The sequence below is a fragment of the Physeter macrocephalus genome, chromosome 16 (genome assembly GCF_002837175.3).
Source record: "Physeter macrocephalus isolate SW-GA chromosome 16, ASM283717v5, whole genome shotgun sequence".
Lineage (NCBI taxonomy): Eukaryota > Metazoa > Chordata > Mammalia > Artiodactyla > Physeteridae > Physeter > Physeter macrocephalus.
Window position 1 is genome coordinate 12399657 of NC_041229.1, and position 23905 is coordinate 12423561.

The following is a 23905-nucleotide window of genomic DNA, read 5'->3' on the forward strand; positions in this document are numbered from 1 at the left end:
GAGGGAGGCCCGCATACCAAAAAAAAAAAAAAAAAAAAAAAAAAAAAATGTACTAAAGTTAAGAACTAAGATCAAAGTGATCATTTTAGAGCACTGGTACTCTGATGAAAAGATAAAGGAATTCACGGGTTGCTTTATCTAAGCAATAATAAGGCCAAGAAGGATTTGTTTATTAAATTTATTCTAAAGATGTCCACTTAATGAAAAGAAGTAATATTAAATAAAAAAGTAGTATTTCTGCTTGGCCATAAACAACTACCTCTTAATTGTAGTCTATTACACTGTGGAATAGTCTGATGCAGAAGACTACAAATTCTTAACCTGGAGACTTCCAAGAGAAGACCACTCCCCTGGATTATTTAATCATTTACTTATCTGAGGAACATGATTATGCTACATGATTTTGAAAGTTCCATTTCAGTTCATCCAGGCCACTATGTCTGATTTCTCAACCTCTTCTCTTTCAGTCAACTCATACATTTCTTTCAAATATACTTTCATTATTACCAAGAATAACAAGGACATTATAATCAACCACATAAACGAAGCGGACTAAAGATAGTTATTAGTAAATTAAGAAATTTTACCTCAGACTTTCCTTTAATACAGGGGTCAGTAAACTCCAGCCAAGGGACTAAATTCAACCCACAGATTGTTTTGGCGAATATTTAGTTTTACTGAAGCACAGCCATACCCATTCATTTATGCATCGTCTATGGCTGCTTTCACATTACAATGAGAGTCGAGTAGTAGATTATCTGACCCACAAAGCCTAAAAAATTTACTATCTGGGCTACTGCAGAAAATGTTTGCTTATCTTTGCTGTAAGGGTTTCAGAAAACAAAACTGAGGATAACATTCACCTACATCTGATTAGCTTCACCACTTCCAAATGGTTTGAATGAGTCACCAGAGTTCCATTCACCTGTAAGAAAATGAAAATAGTGTCTGTCAGATAATTCTAGTTGAGACAATGGATAAACTGTCTTCAGGAATTATCATATGTAATACAACCAATTATAACATAGTAAACAGGACTATATTAAAATGCATATATATTTGGTTCAATAGTCACTTTTACCACTATTCTATAAGGTATACTCAACAACAAAATGAACTTGAGCACAAAAAAAGGCCTTGATTTAAAGAGATGCAAAGGGGGGGGGGCGGATATGGGGATATATGTATACATATAGCTGATTCACTTCGCTATACAGCAGAAACTAACACACCATTGTAAAGCAATTATACTCCAATAAAGATGTTTAAAAAAATAAAAAGGATATTATAACTATTAAAACTTATTCACCATGAAAAATGACAAAACATACTATGCAATAGATTTGCAAATTCTTCACAGTGAAGAACCCTCGCAAATTAAAAACTCCCTTTGCTTTTAATTACAAATTCACTGATTTTCCAAAGGCATAATAAATTTTTTAAAAGATGAATAAGCAATATTTCTACAATAATATTCAATTTACTATTAGTTTTCCAATCATCACCTAACCTTTACAAAGAAAATTAATTTTCAGACAGGCTAAATGTAGGAAGTGTTATCCAAAGTTTCCACTAAACCAAACAAATTAAGGTAAAAATATCAAACATGAATCTAACATTATTTTTTCTCTGATGCAAGTAACACTAATTTTTACAAATTCAAATATATCAGGGTATAAAATGGAAGTAAAAGTACACCTGTCATGCCCACCAGAGATGACCACTGTTAAGCATGATGTTTAATCTTTGAGACATATTCTAGCGCACACACACACACACACACCAGATACACAGACACACATACATATACTTTGTAACTGCCTTTTTCTGCAAATAAAAAAAGCACTGTTTTATTATATTATGGATTTCTTTCAATATAGGTACAAATAGACCTAATCTATTCTTTTTGAAAGCTGGAGGTGAAATGCAATTTATTTCTTTAGCCCTCAGTATATGCATATTTAGATTGTTTACAAGTTTTTGATACAATAAAGCTTAAATGAATTTTCCTGTACACATATCACTTCACATTTAAACACCTATTACCTTAGATAAGCTCCTAAAAGCAAAATTGTGGTCAAAGGTTATATACTTTTTTAAAATATGTAACTTTTGATACATATTCACAAATTTCCATCCAAACAGATTTTACCTAATTTATATTCACAACAAGTTTATGAGAGTAGCCATTTTACCATACCCAAACTATGCCAAATGTGTATTATTAATCTTTAAAATTTCTGACAACCAAATATATTTTCACCTATCATTTAATTTCTACTTCTTTCTTATCAGTGAGGTTGGACATATCCTCATCGATATACTTTTTCAATTACTTTGGAGAACTGCCTGATAAAATTCTTTGCCCTTTTTTCTGTCAGACTATTTATTCTTTTGTTAGTAATTTGAAAGTGCTCTTTACAATTAAGGATATCATATTCTGTAATATATTTCAAATACTTATTTTCAGATAGTTCTTTGTAAATATGTTCATGGTGCCTTTTCCTGTATAGTAATTTGATTTTAAGTAATCACATTAGTCAGTTGTCTTAAGAGTAATTAGTGACTAATCCATTCTTTCCCTACTGATCAGAACTTAAGGGCTGTTTCTGGACTCTACTGTGTTCCACAGATAGGTCCACAGGTATACTAGGGTCACTTGCTTCAAATTAATCTGCACCATCTCACCTCACACTTACCCATACACATAATACCATTGCAAAGTTCACTTAGAACAAATAATCATTTGGAAGCTTGATAAGGAATGGCACACCTCCCCAAATTTATTAATATATTTTGAAGAGAATTTCTTGCTAAGAGATTAAGTTGGAGAAATATGATCTTTACAACAGCGAGTTATGACTCCATTTATTCAAGCCTTTTATTATGCTTTTCAGTAAAGGGTAACGTTAATTTTAAAATGAATGAAATAAGCTTTTATAGTCAATAAATCCATCATATATAATCTGTAGCTTTTAATAAAAATCCAAGTTAAAAAAAAATCAAAATATGGCTAATATATGCTGTTTTTAAATTCTATCATAAATTCCATAATAGTCTTTTCCTTACCTTGATGATTCGATCACCTGTCTGTACGCCAGCCCGCATGGCTGCTCCATCTGTAAGAGAAATTAATTCTTAAAATGTAATTCATTTACCTTCACTGATAATCTTCTTGAAAGAGAGGCAGTGTAACAAAATGGTTAAAAACATGGATTGTAAAGTCAGACAGACTTAGGTCCAAATCCTGCCTCTGCCACTCACTAGCTGGATGACCATGGACAGATTTTGTTTTTTTTTACTCTAAGCCTCAATATCACCTGTAATATGGAGATAAAAAATACCTACCTCAAATTACAGCAACCAAGATAAAGGAAGTATTCAATATATGGTAATAGTAGTTCAAGATATTATTGTCATTTGGGAGAAAAGGAGGGATGTTTTTGAGTCTACAACCACTTCTTTAATCTGTCTCTACCCAAATATCTCTGGTGCCATTAAGAAATAAAATTCCACCAACTTCTATAAGTGGTGATGAGTAAAGTATCATGACTAAGGAGTCACATGATTTCTAAAACAATATAAGAACTGTTTTCTTTCCATAAAGTACAAAAGAAAGTCAACTGGGGTAAATTCATGCCTATAACCGTAACACTAGAGATGATTCTAGCACAATAAGGCCATATGACCTGTAATGTATGTGATTATTTTATTCTAAGCAATAGACATTTTTAAACTATTCTATTCTTACTCTGTTTGCTCCCAAGTGACAAAACTGTTTTTAAAAATGCCTTGCCTTCTTTGACAGACTGTACAAACACTGGATTGTCTCCACTGACCGTCAGCCCAAATCCATTGTCATCCTTCTGGATGATCACACAACGGTGAACAAGACCTGCACAAGAACCAAAGGGTAAAGAGAGAAGGAAAGAGAAAACAGAGAAAAAGACAATAATTACATATTAGTAATGAACTGTAGTCTATCTAGAGAAACACAAGGTAGCACATGAAACCCATATAAAAAATAAGAGCACTAACCCCATAAGCAAAACAAACACAAGACTATCACAAAGAATCATATATACTCGTTTCTCACAGGGGAGGTACAGCAGAATTGCTCCAAGATTAAAAACAGCTAAGGCAAACTGGAAAATATGAAGTATTAGAGAGGAGACAGACAGAACGCCTATTCACATCTATGCAATTTATTTGTAATATAAAATCCTCCGCCACCTCCCTGTGTTTTTGGTGCTCTAACTGGTGTTTAAACCCAAGATAATCAAATATTTTGGGACATTAGGCTAGAAGAATGCCATGGTAAACTCTAGAGAAGTCCAATCTTACTCTCAATAAAATATACTCAAAAAAACAGACTATAAAAAAGAAGGAAGGGCTTACAGAGCACCTGCAGCTCTTCTCCTGAAAGGGAGAAAGAAAAGAAAAAGTCCAAAGGAAAGAAAAGGAAACGCCCAAGGGAAGAAAGACTTTGGCTCGTAGAAAAAATAAAAAGAAAAGAGAAAAAAAGTAGGAAAGATAAAGAAAAATCCTGTGAGTTCAACCAACTCTTTGATTTCTTTCATATACTTACCTGATTCCTACAGAGAATTTGTTTTCCTTCTAGTTAAATAGCAAACAAAAATTGTCAAGGCAAGGTGAGAAAAAGAAGACCACAACCAAACGAATAGGGATGTCCCAAAACAGAACCCTGATTAGTGCCCAGGGCTGTTTTATTGTAGACCAAGATCAGAAGATCCTGAACTCTTCGTTAGCCAAAGATTTAATATATACTTCCAGCTTTTCAGAATCTAAGTGTTTTACCAAAAATCAGTATGTAAAACATGTAAACTAACACAAGTATAATGATGATTAGAAAAAAACTACTTCAAAATTAAGATTTTTATACAAAGAGCCATGATCTTTTAAATAAGTCTGATGTACAAAACAAAGGAAATGCTAAAGATTGCACGTTAATGAATATATATGCATATTTCTTGCTGTTAATGAAATGACACAAGTATGTGCCCACTACAGATGAAAAACTAGAATAACTGGATCCCAGAATAGAAAACACGAATTTGAACCTTAATTTATAATCCTACACAAAAATTAACTTACAGCAAATTATGGACCTGAACATAAAAGCCAAAACTTTTCATAAGAAAACATAGGAGAAAAGCTTCAAGACCTTAGGATAGGCAGAGATCTTTTAGGATGCAAAATGCATCCATAAAAGAAAAAACTGGCAAATGGGACTCAAAATTTTAAATAGCTGCTTTCCTAAAGACACTGATAAGAAAATGAAAAGGCAAGCACAGACTGGGAGAAAATATTCACATTACAAATTATCTGACAGAGCACTTGTATCCAGACATATATCTTAAAAAACAACTCTACAATCCAATAATGGAAGACACATTTTAAAGGGACAAAAGATTTGAACAAAGAAAGATATACCAATGGCCAATAAGCACATGCAAAGGTGCTCAACATCTGCAGTCTTCAGGAAAATGCAAATTAAAACCATAATGAGATACCACTATACACTAACTGGAATGGCTAAAAATTAAAAGACTGATAATACCAAGTGTTAACAAGGATGTGGAACAACTAGAACTCTCATACATTGCTGGTGGGAATGTAAAATGGTGGAAATTTCTTATAAAGGCAAGCATATATTTACATATGACCCAGCAACTTCACTCCTAAGATAAATGAAAACTGATGTCCACATAAAGACTGGTAAACAGATGTTCACAGCAGTTTTGCTCATAAGAGACAAAAAGTAGAAACAACTCAATTGTCCATCAACAGACAAATGGATAAACAAACTGTGGTATAGCCATTACAATAAAATACTACTTAGCAAGAAAAAAAGGGAACTACTCACACAGGCAACAAACATGGATGAATCACAAAAACATCATGTTAAGCAAAAGAAAGCAGATACAAAAGAGAGTACATACTACATGATTCCAACGTAGAACAAGCAAAAAGTAAACTAGTAAGAAAAAGCAGATTAGTGGTTGCCTAGGGGCAGGATGGGGTGGAGAGGTAAGAATGACTGCAAAGAGACATGAAGGAATTTTTTGGGTTGATGGAAATGTTCTATACATTAATTAAGGTAATGGTTACATGAGTATTCATTTGTCAAGACTTAGTGAACTGTACACTTAAAATGAGTGCATCTTATTTTATGTAAATTAGATCTCAAAAAAGTTAATTTTCAACATTTAAAAAATGAGTGAGACCTCAACTCTAGAGAATACTAAATACTAAACAGTATTTGAATTCACAGTGTCACCACTCCTACAAAATAGGAAATTGCAATGGGGTCAGAGGAAAGATAACCCATCAGAATTTAACCATTTTTCTTTTGTTTAATGTTGTTTCCTTCAACTAATTAGGAAAAATTCTAAATAGAATGGGTATAAATACATAAAATCAAGGAAAAAGGCATTCTTTATAAATTTCTAGTACATAATACAATAAATATAAGTATCAGAGAATAATGTTTTACAGGAATCCTTTAAAATGCACACCCACTTTTGGAAACATAAACATCTGATGACCTTCTTTACAGTATTTGAAATTTCAAAATAAATTACATACTTTGAATCTTTAAAAGTCAAGAAAACTGCAGCACTGAATATATATATTTTTCGTGCTATAATCATCCCTCCCAGTTATCTCATCTCACTCCCAAAGGGCTGAAAATGAGTGAATTGAAAGATTCTAATATTGATGTTTCCTGTGCTAAGCCACTGGGCTTCTTAAGCAGACTTTCTTCCAGGTCCCTGTAGAGAATCGGGTACTTGTACACAATGACGGAGAGGAGTAGTGGGGGTTAAGAGTTTGCTATGTTTATGTACTTCACTTGAATATAATGTACCTAAAGTATTTAGCTTAATGCCTGACAAATACTAAGGGTTCATAAATGTTAGGTATTATTTTATTATGACTAGGGGTGGGTTGTGCTTGGATTTTCCTGCTCAGAAATATACTACTCATTTACCCATGCCATCAATTAAAAATACATTTGTGTTAACAAACTCCTATCATTAATGTAAATGCTCCTTAGAAGGATCAATTCTCATTTATGATGTCTTTGTGTGAATTTTGTTTTGGTTTAATAGACCAGCAAATTACTTTGAGATGGGGAAGGAAGTAAGGAAATTTTACAGAGCTTCTTGTGATAGGTAACTTTAGAAGATGAGAGACAGCATGACGCCCTCAAGAAACAAATCATCTCCTCTTATAAAACTTTCCCTAAATATCAAGACTGGGTTAGGTGCCCCCTTCTAGACTCCCACTGCACTCTCTATTTACTCTCAGAGTATCTTTATCACTCACAACTGATTTGAATTTGTTTTTATCCGCTCATTAGATTAAATACTCCCCTGAAAGAGTTCAGGGGCTCTATCTTGTTTACAAACTTATCTCAGGAACTGGCATATGTTCTGGCATAAAAGGAAATTTTTTAAAATTGCTAATGAATTAACGAAAATCACAGAAGTATAGGAGTCTAGAGATGAATGGAAGCTCAGAAAGGGAGGTGATCAGAGAGAAAAAAAATATCACTACACACAGTTAACTTTAGCAAATATGCTTAGGGTCCCAACAGACTGCTAAGTACTGAAGAAATTTATTAGGGTTGCCTCAGAATACTGAAAACCTGTATTCTCCAATTCAAAATTCTTCAGCATGATAACTTTCCCCTTTAATTCTACATTAAAAGGAGAAGATGAGGAACAAAGAAGAAAGAGGAAAAAGGGAAAGAGCTATGTGAGCATCATATTCATCTTTTTCCTCTCCTCAACCCCACTATACTGTCTATTTATCAATATTATTATTCTAAGTCCATCTACTAATCTGAGACTCTGATATACTTGAATATCTAAGAATTACTAGACTACCAATACAAAAAGAAAACATACATACATAGCCAATTCAGAATCTGTAGAATTCAAATTACTGAAATGTTCTACTTATTGTAGACCAGAAGCTATTTTAACCCACCACACAGGATAAACTCCACCCTTAACACTGACATCATCATTACTGACTATCATATTTTTGAAATGTCCTTTTTGACAAAAAAAAAAATCCACTTTGTTTTAGCAAATTTGTATTGAGCATCTGTCTGCTAGTTATTTAACACGGTAACCTGTAGGTGTTATGAGGAATACAAAACAACTAGAAGTCTTTGCTCTCAAAGAACTTAAAATCTTGAAAGGGAAGGATAATAGAGAAACAAATAGGGAAACAATGGCAACATCTAACTAAAATGATATAACAGGCCCTGTATGTTATTAAAGAAGGGAGAGAGAAAAGGTGGACTCCTAATTCCAAAATAACCATTTTTGAATTTCACTAATTTAAAAAAAAAAACTTTACATCATTTTAACTTTTTCTGGTTCTTACAAACACATATAGCCCACGGTTTGTTTGTTGTTTGTTGGCTTATTTTGCTAACTTCCCTTATTCTCTGGTATAAAGAGTATTAATTATAATGACCATACAAGTGTGTTTATCTCTGAATATGTTTTTATAAGGTCACAAAATCACTTTAATATGAACTGTTTAATATGAGCTGTAACCAAGCACTTTGTATGAAAGCAGGCAGAAAAAGCATTCAACAAGTAAGGTAACGATAAAGCCTAAATTTGAAATGTAGTCACAGGAATATTTCTTCACTCTCATTGTTCTTAGAGCCATATGAACATTTTTTTCCACAACTATCCAGTTGTGTTTTTTTTTAATAAATTTATTTATTTATTTATTTTTGGTTGCATTGGGTCTTCATTGCTGCGCGCGGGCTTTCTCTAGTTGCGGCGAGCGGGGGCTACTCTTCGTTGCAGTGCACAGGCTTCTCATTACGATGGCTTCCCTTGCTGTGAAGCATGAGCTCTAGGCACCTGGGCTTCAGTAGTTGTGGCACGCGGGCTTCAGTAGTTGTGGCTTGTGGGCTCTACAGCACAGGCTCAGCAGTTGCGGCGCATGGGCGTAGTTGCTCCGCGGCATGTGGGATCTTCCTGGCCCAGGGCTTGAACCCGTGTCCCCTGAATTGGCAGGCGGATTCTTAACCACTGCGCCACCAGGGAAGTCCCACAACTATTTAGGTTTTAAGTGCATATGGAATGTTGGTAATCAAGTGCATATCTCTATTATCATACTTACAAAAAAGCAGGTACAGTCTCCTATTATCTTGATATCTATTTCTTAACATAGTACCTGGCATATAATAGGTGCTCAATGAAGTAAAAGTAAATCTGAACTTATTTTATAAATAAATCATACTCAGTCAGTTTTCAAGAAAAAGTAAAATCATATCCATGAAAACTATGCCAAGTAGAGAAATACTTCTACACAGACACTAACCTTCTGCCCTGGCTAAATTCTAACCAAAGTAATTTGATACTCCATCTACCCTAAAATAACTCCTCTAGTTCTTTACTTCCTGTCTTTTAAGGAATATGAAATTTCACCTGGAAGCTGATAATAAATGTCATGCTTCATATTATCAGTGAAGTAAAGACAGATGGTCTATCAAATTTATGTAAATATTATCCTTTCCTATTTTTTTTCTCTTTAGAAACAAAGGACATGTTTTCCTGTTCTAATAATGTGGCTTTTGTTCTTTTTAAATGCTTTTTTACGGAAGTACCATTAATTTATAATATTCTGTTAGTTTCAGGTGTACAGCATAGTGATTCAGTGTTTTTGTTATAATCCATTATTACAAGATACTGGATATAGTTCCCTGTGCTATACAGTATATCCTTGTTGCTTATCTATTTTATATATAGTAGTTTGTATCTATCTATTAATTCCATACCTCAAATTTGTCCCTCCTCCCTTCCCTCTTTCCTTTGGTAACCAAAAGTTTGTTTTCTATATCTGTGAGTCTGTTTCTGTTTTGCATATATTGATATATTCATTTGTATTATTTTTTAGATTCCAAATATAGGTGATATCATAGAGTATTTGTCTAAACATAATGCTCTCTAGGTCCATCCACATTGCTGCAAATGGCATTATTTCTTTTTCTTTTATGGCTGAGTAATATTCCTTGGTGTGTGTGTGTATGCGTCTCTATGTGTGTGTATACACAAGACATCCTTTTTTTACACTTAACTATAGTTGACTTACAATATTGTGCTAACTTCAGGTGTACAGCTAAGCAATTTAGTTATATACATATATATTTTTTTCAGATTTTCCATTATAGGTTATTACAAGATATTGAGTGTAGTTCCTGTGCTATACATCTTCTTAATTCAATAATCTGCTGACAAGCACTTGAGTTGCTTCCAAATCTTGGCTATTGTAAATAGTGTTGCTATGAACATTGTGGTGCACATGTCTTTTCAAATTAGTGTTTTCGATCTTCCAGATATATAACCAGGAGTGGAACTGCTGACTCATATGGCAGTTCTATTTTTAGTTTTTTAAGGAAACTCCAAACTGTTTTCCACAGTGGCTGCACCAATCTGCATTCCCTCCAATGGTGTACAAGGGTTCCCTTTGCTCCGCATCCTCTCTAACATTTGTTATTTGTAGACTTTTTAATGGTAGCCATTCTGACAGGTGTGAGGTGATACCTCATTGTGGTGTTTTTTTTTTTTTTTTGTGGTACGCGGGCCTGCGGGCCTCTCACTGTTGTGGCCTCTCCCGTTGCGGAGCACAGGCTCCGGACGCGCAGGCTCAGCGGCCATGGCTCACGGGCCTAGCCGGGGCATGTGGGATCTTCCCGGACCGGGGCACAAACCCGTGTCCCCCGCATCAGCAGGCGGACTCTCAACCACTGCGCCACCAGGGAAGCCCCTCATTGTGGTTTTGATTTGCATTTCTTAATAATTAGCAATGATGAGCACCTTTTCACATGCCTGTTATCCATCTGCATATCTTCTTTGAAAAACGTCTATTTAATTCTTTTGCACATTTTTGATTGGTTTGGGTTTTGTTTTTTTTTTTTTTCAATATTGAATTGTATGAGCTGTTTGTATACTTTGGATATTAATCCCTTGCTGGTCACATCATTTGCAAATATTTTTCCCCATACCATAGGTACTCTTTTCGTTTTTTGCTGTGCAAAAGCTTTTAAGTTTAATTAGGTCCCACTTGTTTATTTCTGCTCTTATTTCTTTTGCCTCAGGAGACTGATCCAAGAAAACTTTGCTACAATTTATATCAAAGAGTGTTCTGCCTATGTTCTCTTCTAGGAGTTTTATGGTTTCAGATCTTACATTTAGGTCTTTAAACCATTTTGAGTTAATTTTTGTATATAGTGTGAGGGAATGTTACAATTTCATTGTTTTATACATACATGGCTGTCCAGCTTTCCCAACACAACTTGTTGAAGAGACTGTCTTTTCTCCATTGCATACCTTGCCTCTTTTGTTGTAGATTAATTGATTGTAGATGCATGGATTTATTTCTGGGCTCTCTATTCTGTTCCACTGATCTATGTGTCTGTTTCTGTGCCAATACCATGCTGTCTTGATTACTGTAGCTTTGTAGTATAGTCTGAAGTTTGGGAGGGTTATGCCTCCAGTTTGTTCTTTTGTCTCAGGACTGCTTTGGCAATTTGAGGTCTCTGGTAGTTCCATATAAATTTTAGGATTATTTGTTCTAGTTCTGCAGAAAATGTCCTGGGTACTTTGATACGGACTGCATTTAAATCTGTAGATTGCTTTGGATAGTATGGCCATTTTAATATTAATTCCTCCAATCCAAGAGCCTGAGATATCTTTCCATTTCTTTGAATCATCTTCAATTTCCTTCATCAGAGTTTTACAGTTTGCAAAGTTCTTTCACTTCTTTGCTTAGGTTTATTCCTAGTAATTTTTTTTTGATGTGATTTTAAACGGAATTGTCTTTTTTACTTTCTCTTTCTGATATTTCATTATTAGTGTATAGAAACACAACAGATTTCTGTATATTAATCTTGTATCCTGCAACATTCCTGAATTCATTTATTAGTTCTAGTAGTTTCTCAGCAGAGAATTTAGTATTCTCTATAATAGAGTATCATGTCATTTGCAAAGAGTGACAGTTTTACCTCTTCCCTACTAATCTGTATACCTTTTATTTATTTTTCTTGTCTGATTACTGTGGCTGGGACTTCCAATTCCATGTTAAACAGAAGCGGTGAGAGTGAGCATCCTTGCCTTGTTTCTGAATTTAGCAGGAAGGCTTTCAGCTTTTCACTGTTGAGTATTATGTTGGCTGTGTGTTTGTTTTATCTTTACTATGTTGAGATATGTTCCCCCTATATCCACTCTGATGGGAGTTTTCATCATGAATGGATGCTGAATTTTGTCAAATGCTTCTTCTGCATCTGTTGAGATGATCATGTGATTTTTGTCTTTCCTTTTGTTAATGTGGTGTATCACATTGTTTTGTGTATGTTGAACTATCCTTGTGACCCTGGAATAAATCCAACTTGATCATGGTATATGATACTTTTTATGTATTGTAGGATTTTGTTTGCTTATATTTTGTTGAGGATTTTTGCATCTGTATTCAGCAAAGATTCTGGCCTGTAATTTCTTATAATGTCTTTGTCTGGTTTTGGTATCAGGTGGCCTCACAGAATGAATTTCAGAGTGTTCCCTCCTCCTCAGTTTTTTGGAATAGCTTAAGAAGGATAGGTATAAGTTCTTTAGATGTTTGGTAGGATTCCCCTGTGAAGCCATCTGGTCCAGGACTTTTGTTTGCTGGGAGTTTTTTTTTTTTTTAATTATAGACTCAACTTCACTTCTAGTGATCGGTCTGTTGAAGTTGTCTGTTTCTTCTTGACTCAGTCTTGGCAGGCTGTATGTTTCTAGAAATTTGTCCATTTCTTCTAGGTTGTCTGATTTGTTGGCATATACCTGTTCATAGTATTCTCTTATGATTTTCTGTATCTCTGTGGTATCAGATGCTATTTCTCCTCTTTCATTTCTTTTTTTTAATTTGTTTTGTTTTTTGGTATTTTTTTAATTGAAGTATTGTTGATTTACAATATTGCATTAATTACTGCTGTACAGAAAAGTGACTCAGTTATACATATATACACATTCTTTTTCATATTCTTTTCCATTATGGTTTATCACAGGATATTAAATATAGTTCCCTGTGCTACACAGTAGTACATTAATGTTTATCCATTCTATATATGCCAGTTTGCATCTGCTAATCCCAAACTCCCAATCCATCCTCTCCCACCCCTCTCGCCCTTGGTAATCACAAGTCTCCTGTTTACGTCCGTGATTCTGTTTCTGTTTCATAGATAGGTTCGTTTGTGTCATATTTTAGGTTCCACATATAAATGATATCACATGGTATTTGTCTTTCTCTTTCTGACTTACTTCACTTAGTATGATAATCTCTAGCTGCATCCATGTTGCTGCAAATGTGGCATTATTTCGTTCTTTTTTATGGCTGAGTAGTATTCCATTGTATATATGTACCACATCTTCTTTATCCATTCATCTGTCAATGAAAGTTGTTTCCAGGTCTTGGCTATTGCGAATAGTGCTGCTATGAACATAGGGGTGCATGTATCTTTTCGAATTATAGGTTTGTCTGGATATATGCCCAGGAGTGGGATTGCTGGAACATATGATAATTCTATTTTTAGCTTTCTGAGGAACCTCCATACTGTTTTCCACAGTGGCTGCACCAACTTACATTCCCACCAAAAGTGTAGGAGGGTTCCCTTTTCTCCACACCCTTTCCAGCATTTGTTATTTGTAGACTTTTTAATGATGGCCATTCTGACAAGGGTGAGATGGTACCTCATTGTAGTTCTGATTTGCATTTCTCTAATAATTAGCGATGTTTAGCATCTTTTCATGTGCCTACTGGCCATCTGTATTTCTTCTTTGGAGAAATGTCTATTTAGGCCTTCTGCTCATTTTTCAATTGGGTTGTTTGTTTTTTTTTGTGGTTGAGGTGTATGAGCTGTTTGTATATTTTGGAAATTAAGCCCTTGTCGGTCACATCATTTGCAAATATTTCCTCCCATTCTGTAGGTTGCCTTTTCATTTTGCTTACGGTTTCCTTTGCTGTGCAAAAGCTTGTAAGCTTGAACAGGTCCTATTTGTTTATTTTTGGTTTTATTCTCTTTCATTTCTTATTTGCATCCTTTTTTCTTCTTGGTGAATCTGGCTAAAGGTTTATCGATTTTGTTTGTCTTTTCAAAAAACACCTTTTGGTTTCATTAATCTTTTCTATTGTTTTATCTCTAATTAATTTATTTCCTCTCTAATCTTTACTATTTCCTTCCTTCTACTGACTTTGGGCTTTGTGTGTTCTCTTTCTAAATCTTTTAGGTGGTGGTTAGGTTGTCATTTGAGATTTTTCTTGTTTCTTGAGAAAGGCCTGTATCACTATAAACTTCCCTCTTAGAACTACTTTTGCTGCACCCATAGATTTTGGAAAGTTGTGTTTTCATTTTCATTTGTCTCGAGGTATTTCCCAATTTCCTTTTCGACTTCATCATTCACCCACTGGTTTTTCAGTAGCATATTGTTTAGTCTCTATATGTTTGTTCTTTTCAAGTTTTTTTTCTGTAGTTGATTTCTAGTTTCATACTGTTGTGGTTGGAAATTATGCTTGATACAATTCCTATGCTCTTAAATTTGTTGAGGCTTGTTCTGTAACCTGGTATGTGATCTATCCTGGAGAACGTTCCATGTGCACTTCAAAAGAATGTGTATTCTGCATTTTTTGGGGGAATGTGGTGTCCTGTAGGTATCAATTAAGTCGAAGTGATCTACTGTGTCATTTGAGACCTCTGTTGCCTTACTGATTTTCTGTCTGGATGATATGTCCATTGAGGACAGTGGGGTGTTAATGCCTCCTACTATTATTGTATTACTGTCAGTTTCTCCCTTTACATCTGTTAGTATTTGCTTTGTATATTTAGGTGCTCCTATACTGGGTGTGTATATCTCAACGAGTGTAATACCCTCTTCTTGTATTGATCCCTTCTTCATTGTATAATCCCTTGTATTGATTCCTTTATCCCTTCTCTGTCTTTCATTATAGCTTTTGTCTTAAAGTCTACTTTGTCTGATATGAGTACTGCTACCCCCACTTTCTTGTTGTTTGTTTGCATGAAATATCTTTTTCCATCCTCTCACTTTCAGTCTGTGTGCATCTTTCACCCCGAAGTGAGTCTCTTGTAGTCAGCATATTGAAGTCTCTTGTTTTCTAATCTAGTCAGCCACCTTATGTCTTTTGATCGGAGCATTTAGTCCACTGACATTTAAAGGAATTACTGATAGGTATGTACTTATTGCCATTTTATTCCTTGTTTTGCAGTTGTTTTTGTACTTCTTTGTTCATTTCCTTTTCTTTTTGTTTCTGCCATTGTGGTTTGATGATTTTCTTTTGTAGTATGCTTGAATTCCTTTCTCCTTTCTTTTACAGTACCCTCTACTGTTGGGTTTTGATTTGTGCTTACCACTGGGTTCATATATGTTGACCCATAATTATATCTACTTGCTTTAAACTGATAATCATTTAAGTTCAAACATTCTAAAAGATCTACATTTTTTACTCCTCTCCCACACATTTTGTGTTTTTGAGGTCATATTTTACATCTTCATGCTTATCCCTTTACTTTTATTGTATTTATAGTTGCTTTTACAATTTTTCAAAAGTGATCTTCAATCCTTACTGTATATTTACCATTCCCATTGGGATGTTCCCTTTCCTGTAGATTCTTACTTCTTTTCCATTTAGAGAAGACCTTTCAACATTTCTTTTATGGTAGGCTTAGTATTGCTGAATTCTTTTAGTTTTTGCTTCTCTGAGAAATTATTTACCTATCCTTCTATTCTAAATGATAATATTGCTGGGTAGAGTATCCTAGGTTGCAGGTTTTTCCCCTTCAGGACTTTGAATATACCATGCCACTCCCTTCTGGCCTGCAAAGTTTCTGCAGAGAAATCAACTGATAGCCTTATGGGGATTCCCTTGTGTATGCCACTTTTTCTATTGCTGCCTTTAGACTTCTCTCTTTACCTTTAACTACATTTTGCCATTTTAATTATGATATGTCTTGGTGTGGGTCTGTTTGGGTTCATCTTGTTTGGGACCCTCTGTACTTTCTGTATCTGGGTATCTGTTTCCTTCTTCAGGTTCGAGAAGTTTTCAGTCATAATTTCTTCAAATACATGTTTGATCCCCTTGTCTCTCTCTCTCCTCTTTCTGAAACCCTTTTAATATAAACATTGGCATGTTTTATATTATCCCAAAGTTCTCATATGTTGCTTTCATTTTTTTTTTAAATTTGTCTTTCTGTTTGCTGTTTTATTGGGTGATCTGCATTATTCTATCTTCTGGATCACTTATGCATTCTTCTGTGTCATTCAGTCTGCTATTCATTGCTTCTAGAGTGCTTTTTTTTTTTTTTGCGTTATGCAGGCCTCTCACTGCTGTGGCCTCTCCCGCTGCGGAGCACAGGCTCCGGACGTGCAGGCTCAGAGGCCACGGCTCACGGGCCCAGTCGCTCCGCGGCACATGGGATCCTCCCAGACCGGGGCATGAACCCGTGTCCCCTGCATCGGCAGGCAGACTCTCAACTACTGCGCCACCAGGGAAGCCCTAGAGTGCTTTTTATCTCAGAAGGTGAATTATCTATTTTGTATTGGGTCTTCTTCATGGATTCTATTTCCATGTTAAAATGATCTGTGCTTAGATCAGTTCTCTTTCTTAATTCATTTAGCATTTTTATTACAAACTTCTTGAATTAATTATCTGGTAGACTGATTATCTGTTTCATTATTTATTTTTTCAGGGGTTTTCTCTTGCTCTTTTGAGAGTAGTTCCTCTTCCTTATCATTTTACTTAATGTTCTCTGTCTCTATGAATTTAGGTGAAACAGTTATCCATTGTGGTCCTGAGGGATGTTTTCATTTGGGAGCATCCCACTGTAGACCGTATATGCCAGTGTCTCTGGTGTGAGGGCTGAACTTGATGTAGATGCCAGCCACATTTTTCCTCAGGGTATGCTAGCCACTATCACCTTGATAGGGGGTGTGGCTGGTGTTGGGGGAACTAGAGGCTGCACAGGGTCTAAGGCTAGATTTCCTCTCTACTTAGTGGCAGTCACCACCTTGTCAGGGGTGGAGTCTGCTCTCAAGTTGCTGGAGCAGAATCTGATGGTCAGGCTCCAACTGGCTCTGTTCCTTTTAAGTGTGTGTTTTGTTGGCAAGCCAGTACCTGCATACTCCTCACAAGTGGAGTCTAGGCTTCTCCAGCCTTTCTATTTGTCCCACTGGTTCTCCAAGCAGCAAGGAGGCCTGTCTCCTCTACACAGGATCCCAGAACTGGGATGCCCAGTCTGTGGCTCCCCAGGGTGAGCGTCCACCCATGCTATCTCCCTTTTCCTCTTAGTTCCCTTCTAAGGGCAGAGATCTCAGCCTGATGTTTTTCTTCCTGACCTACCCAATTATGTGGGAGTCTTTCTTGCAGCTTTGGTTGTATAGGAGTTTTTCTGCCAGATTCCAGTTAGTTTTCAGTGAGAATTTTTCCTCATGTGGATTATTTTTCATGTTTTTAGGAGTAGATGAGTTCCATATCCTCTTACTCCACCACCTTGATCCCCCTTTCCAATGCAGCATTTGAAACCCATATAAAACAGACTGTTTTTTACTCAAAAGTGAATTACCAAGGATTGTATTTTGAAAGTGAAAAAAATTAAGTCTTTGTAATGCTTTGCTGTGGGGAAGGGAAGAAGTCTTTAAGGTATTCTGAAAAAGGTGAAAAAGTACTCTTTCAAGTTTCACTGTAATACATTCCTTGAACAATGCAACAACTATATTGCCAAACAGAAAACTAATGAAAATGCAAGGCAACATGCTAAACCTTTCATACTGCATTTACTTTAGGAAAAGCACATTAGTCTTTCTTCAGCTTTGATTTTATTACATGACCAAACTTCTCTAAGTCTCACCTCTTAAAAATTAGCTTCAGGGAAGGGTGTGGAGAAAGACCATGTGCAACTCCATAAAAACAGCTCATTTTTAAACTGCTGCCAGACATCATGTTTTATGAGTTAGACCTCAGATAATCCTTTGATTAAGAAGTTTCTTGATTCTAAATGCATAATGCTGGCAGCAAGAGGAGGCTTAAGTTCCAAGCATGCCGATTTCATTCTTTTAGACTATAACCAACAGTAAGTCTCTTTTCAAAGTTACATTTTCTTCTACCTTAAAATTTTTCAAAGCAAAGAAAAATCCAATTATGATGAATCAACATTGTATTCCATCAATTCTCTTCACTAAAGTACTTCATCCCAATCTCAACAACCACTCATTCAAAACTCACTTAATTGAGTCACTCCAGTGTGTCAGGCATTATGGGAGATGCAAAGATGAATATAAATACAAATAACTTGATACAAAGCAGGATGTCAAAGTTCAGACAACAAAAGTAACTGGGTAAACCTAGGAAAGCCCTATGAAAGAGGCAGTATTTGAACCTAGGCCTTGAAGGATGGGGAGGATTCTAATAGCGAGTTATAGGAGATAATCCATTCAAAACAATGGGAATGGCATGAGCAAAGAAACAGGACCAAGCCACATTTGGGAAAGGAAAATTTGGAGGACAGTCTGATACCTTTGGGTGAACAGTACTAGATTAATGGAGAATGATGAATTGGAAACAAATTAGGGCATATCTTAATAACTATTTGTACTTTCCCAAAAAGTGAATGACCAAATCCTTACTTTAGTAACACTCATCTGACTGAATACTGAATACAGTAGAATGGAGAAAAGGAAGTGAATCAATGTGAAATAAACATGAAAGAAGGTTATGAGTCTATTAAAATAGTCTAATGACATGATGACAAACTGAACAAAGCAGTGGAGATGAAACCAAACAGCAGGGGGTGAAAAATAATGTGATGGCAGAACCAATTAAACCTGACAAGTAGTTGACAATAGAGGACAAGAGAAAGGGAGAAGTCAAAGATAAATTTAAGAAAATAAGACTAAATAAATGGGAAAATGACCATGCCATTAAAAGAATCAGAGAAATCAAGGGGAAGATTGATTTCCAGCCATAGTTAACAATGATAAATTCCAGATTGCTCATTTGTATTTGAAGGATAGTTAGAGTGCAAGTATTCAGCAAACAGTTATAAATATGAGACTGGAAACAGGGAGAAAGATCAGGGACAGAAACTTGAGTCATGCCTCTATTTATAAGAAGGAAAAAGAAATCAAGTACAGAAAAGACAAAACCATTATAAAGAGAAAAGAAACAGGTTGATTTAATATTATATACACCAAAGAAAGGGCATCAACATTGCCCAATGGCACAAGGGAAAGGTGAGAACTGAGAAAAAGTTCATAAATTTTCAAGTTGGATATTTTGATTCACCTTCCAGATAGTATGTGTTCAGAAGTCAGATTTTAAGAGGTTAGGAAGTGAATGATTTATGAGGACACAGAAGGTTCATGTAGAATGCTCTTTGCAAGGTTGAAGAAAAAACAGAGAATAATAACTTGGTGAGGGTAAAAATCAAACCAAGAAGTTTTCATTTTACAGATATGAGAAGCTGGAATAAAAAAAATATATGAATTAAAAGAAAACACACTCTGAAGTATCCAAACCTGGATATTTCAAGTACTAACAATTCGCTTCTGTTATGGACTAAATGTTTGTGTCACCCCCACAAAATTCATATGTTTAAACCTTAACCCTCAACATGATAGTACTTGGGGATGAGGCCTTTGGGGAGGAACTGGGGTTAAATAAGGTCATAAGAGTGAAGCCTTCATGCTGGGATTAGTATCCTTATAAAATACCAAACAGCTTGTTCTCTCTTTCCCTCTCTCTACACGTGCTTGCACCAAGGAAAAGACCATGTGAGCACAAAGCAAGAAGGTGGCCGTCTTTAAACCCAGAGAAGAGCTCTCACCAGAACCTGACCAATGCAGGCAGCCTGACTGCATATTTCTAGTCTCCAAAACTGTGAGAAAATAAAGTTCTGTTGTTTAAGCCAAGTCTCTGGTATTTTGTTATAGAAGCCCCTCTGGTATTTTATTACAGAAGTCTTTTTGACACAGACTAAGACAGTTTCAAAACGACATGGTTTATTTTCTTGTACATAATATCATCAGCTATAATCTCTTCATGACACCAAGACAGAAGTTAGGAAGAAGCTGTAGACTAACTCAAAATTCCCCTGGCTAAATCTCGCATATTCCTCAAACCCCCACAAAACTTCTCCATTACAATATTAGTAAGGAAAATAAAAAATTAAGTATCATTAAAATTGCAGATCAGAAAATATATCTGTACATGGTCAACAGACTCCAAAAGGTTCAGAGGGGAAAATAAGGGGAAAAGGAACAAATATTGACCTACTGCGCTGGGCAGAAACTTAACAAAGTGAATACAAAACAAACATTTGGTTTCCTCTTAAAATGAGCAAAGTAAATCTATCTCACAAAATGACTCTAAAAATGGCTAGGAAAGTTTAAATAAATAATTTGTAAGTGAATGACTAGTATTTGTGTGAAGTACCCAGCTAACAATTTTACCCCAAGAGAAGACAATGTATAATCTTAAAAGTTAAAAGTGGGCTTGTTAAAGAGACCCTACACTAAAGCAATGTCACCAGTTGCTATGATTCTACTCAGTCATATTCCAGTATTTCCAAGCTTTCCATAACTCTCTAGAGATTCCTTTTCACCCACGCTAACTGCACACAGTCTGAAGAAGTCTATTCACACAGGTGATAAAATATTTGTAATGTCAAAGAGATTTAAGTTAGCATGCTAACTCTGTTCTGATCAACTCATCCCTCTCAAAAGTGCTTTTTGAGAACTCATGGCTCAGTTCCTTCCAAAAAAGGTATTTCAAGGGTTCTCAAGAAACAAACACAGAGAAGCCACACCTTACTTCCTCATTACCACTTAAAATGTTTCTATTACTACCAAGCCAATGGCATGTCTGAACTAGTGTTAATATTCCCATCTCTGGTAAGAAAAATCTTAGTATACTATTTCTAGTCATGGATTCCTAAATTGTTAGTCTCATCCAAAGCAAACAGCAAGCTTTTGCATACATACCACAGATCTAGGAAAATGGTGGGGGAGATGAAATTACAACATTGCAAAGGTTGCTGGAAAAGAATGGTGCTATAAAGATAGTGTTCACATTCCTAAGAAGAGAATAAACCATAGGAAGTTCTTTATATAGAACAAAAAGACAGAGTCTCAAGAACTTATGAGGAGCCAAATACTTTGGAAGGAAGAAAAAGCATGAACTTGACATGCTATAGGGCATGGTACACATTACTGTAAAAGGTTTAACTACACAGAAAAAGTACTGGTCACATAAACCCAAGCAAAGAACTGTATGTATCTAACACAGAAGCATTAACTGATTTATAACCAAACACAGGCCTCATAATACTAAATAGTATCTGACATTATGTGTTCAAGTGTCAGGAGATATAAATTATAAAGTGTCTTAAAAGAGAAAGGGGGCATTTTCATGTATTTTTTCCTTTCATGTGTATATCAAGCTAGGAAACAGCTACACCCAGGGAAACTTCCACTTGATAGACTTTTGGCTCTATTGGAGAAGACCTGGTTTTCCTTTGAGGCCAAATTTGGAATCTTCTTTTAAAAAAAAAACTTACTGGTCTTTCATAGATTATTTTAAAAGTGTAGGTTCCAGGCAGTGCTTCTCTTATCCACTTTTCTCAAAACACTAATTAGATGCCAAATCAAGAAAAGAGGCCAGGTAAAACTATGCAGAAGAAAAGGAAAAGGAAAAATATGTCTGAAATTCACAAACATGGTTTATATTATCTTTGGAAGACAGGACATAGCCTGGAAATATTAGTGTTTTAATTATCTGTTGCAAAACTTGACCATTCAGGTTAAAGCTGCTCTTTGTGAAGATTATTTTTTAAAGGTGTCATTTTGAAATTTTCCCATTCAGAATAAGCTTTGGGGAAACTTATGAAAGGCAGAGACATTCTTCATGCTACAAAAATAAAATACTTAGGCTATTTTTGCTGTTGTAAATAAATTACACAAGAACAGCATTTCCAGATGATGAGGCAATTAAAAATAAAGAAACAATTAAAAATAAAATTAAAATTCCAAAGAACTGCAAACACATCAAACTATACCAGTACTATACTTAGAGAAAAAGACTGGTAGCACTGATGAAATCTACATGATCCAAACTCTGCAAATGGGACATGGGAAGAAAATGCCAAGAATTCAAGGCTCATCCATGTTATTTGGAGAAACTTGACCCAAACATATTAGAGATAATCACTTTCCTAACATAAACAAGACAAAAGAGAAGATGGGTAATGTGCCTATTCTTACTCTACAATGTTAGTTTCTAGCAACCTTAAGCTTCCACATCACAGCCACATTAAAACCCCAGGCTCCCTTTCCCTGCAATAGATCATGCCATGCAGAGCAGACACAAGAGACTGCAGTTAAAAAAAAAAAAAAGAAAGAAAGAAAGAAAAGAAACAGCATGAAGCAAGCTCCAAAGGTGCAAGGCTGAATTGGCTACATTAGCTTACCATATATCTCGGATCTACTCTCCTCTGAACTAGACTTTGTCTTCTTGGAGGAGCTATCTGCACAGGAGCGGGAGAAAAGGAGAGAGATATAGAAAATATGGAGACCAATGTAAGGGGAAAAATTCATGGGGGAAAAAAGAATGAATCATGATCAAGTTAAATCGTGCAAACACAAAGTATGAACATCACAGGTGACAGCCCTTAGAATAGTCATGAACAGCACAGGTAATGACATATTTTAGATTTATCAAAGAAAAGAGTGCAATAAAAATATGTTCAAACAAAACAATACATGAAAAGGCTACAAAATATATCATCTGACAATTGTAGAGATGACAAAAGCACTAAAAGCTGTAATAATCTCATTATGAAGCACTGAATACCACTTTGCTAATCGGTCTTTGGAGACAGGCACATCACAGATGACCAATACAGAGTAAGCCAATCTAACAAGACTATAATGCTTCGATGAGCATAGGGCAGAAACATGTGACCCTAATTATCAAGACAGTAACTAATCATATAAATGAAAGCCTCTGAGCCCTATGACATCAAAATTAGGTGTCAGAAATAAAGAATTTTTCTTAATGGAGATGCAAGAAGTTACATATTACATACTTCCACCACCAAAGCCTCCTAAATTGATGACTGGGATTTCACTTTTCACCTACCACCCAAGATGCAGGTAACTTAGTAGCTATTCACTTCCCATTCTTCCCTTCCTAGATAATATTTATATTTTTCAAAATAAACTAGCAGTCTATACTAAAAGTATAAACAATCTTAATTAGACACAAAAAATACTCCATTAAAATTTAAAAATTTTACTTCTAAGTGAAAATACTTAAAAATAGATATATCATATTTATGTATCTGAGACCTTAGCATTTACTTACTTCATCTTTTGTCATAGGAACATACAAGTAATAAAAGAGTATATGAACAAAGAATAAGTTTCAAATGACAAAAGCAAAATTATCAAGCAATTTTTATAAATTAAATACTGAGTGGGTTTACAAGGCGAAAACAAAGGCCTATATATTACAAGAGGGGTTCAACCTATACATACAAAATTAAGAATATAAACAGTCAAAAGTCCAACAGCATGAAAACTCTAGGAAAGATCAACACTACTGAGGTTGAAAGACAGCTGTCTGAGTTTAGAATACTCTTTGAAGAAGAAGGGATTTCTATTAATTTCCTTATTCTAAAATGAGATGATCATTAATTTTAAATTATTTTATCTAATACTCCATTTACCATGATCACACCTGAATTTTTAGATGACTACAGAATATGTAGTTGTTATCAAGCCTTGATTATAGCCTTGATTTTATAAAC

General features: G+C 35.2%; 1 protein-coding gene across 3 annotated transcripts in view; it reads right to left on the reverse strand.

The window, feature by feature from the left end:
- The window catches only part of ARHGEF12 (Rho guanine nucleotide exchange factor 12), a 150039-nt gene that overhangs the window by 59078 nt on the left and 67056 nt on the right, over window positions 1-23905 (reverse strand). For 2 of the 3 annotated variants that reach the window (XM_007121708.4, XM_007121707.4), the window contains 3 exons: window positions 3797-3895; window positions 3070-3119; window positions 868-925 (listed from right to left, as the gene is read on the reverse strand). In XM_007121708.4, coding sequence (XP_007121770.1) covers window positions 868-925; window positions 3070-3108 — 97 coding nt within the window. In that variant the 5' untranslated portion in view covers window positions 3109-3119; window positions 3797-3895. Of the gene's footprint in view, window positions 1-867; window positions 926-3069; window positions 3120-3796; window positions 3896-22564; window positions 22622-23905 lie in introns of all 3 variants that reach the window. The other variant, XM_007121706.4, reaches the window with a different exon arrangement.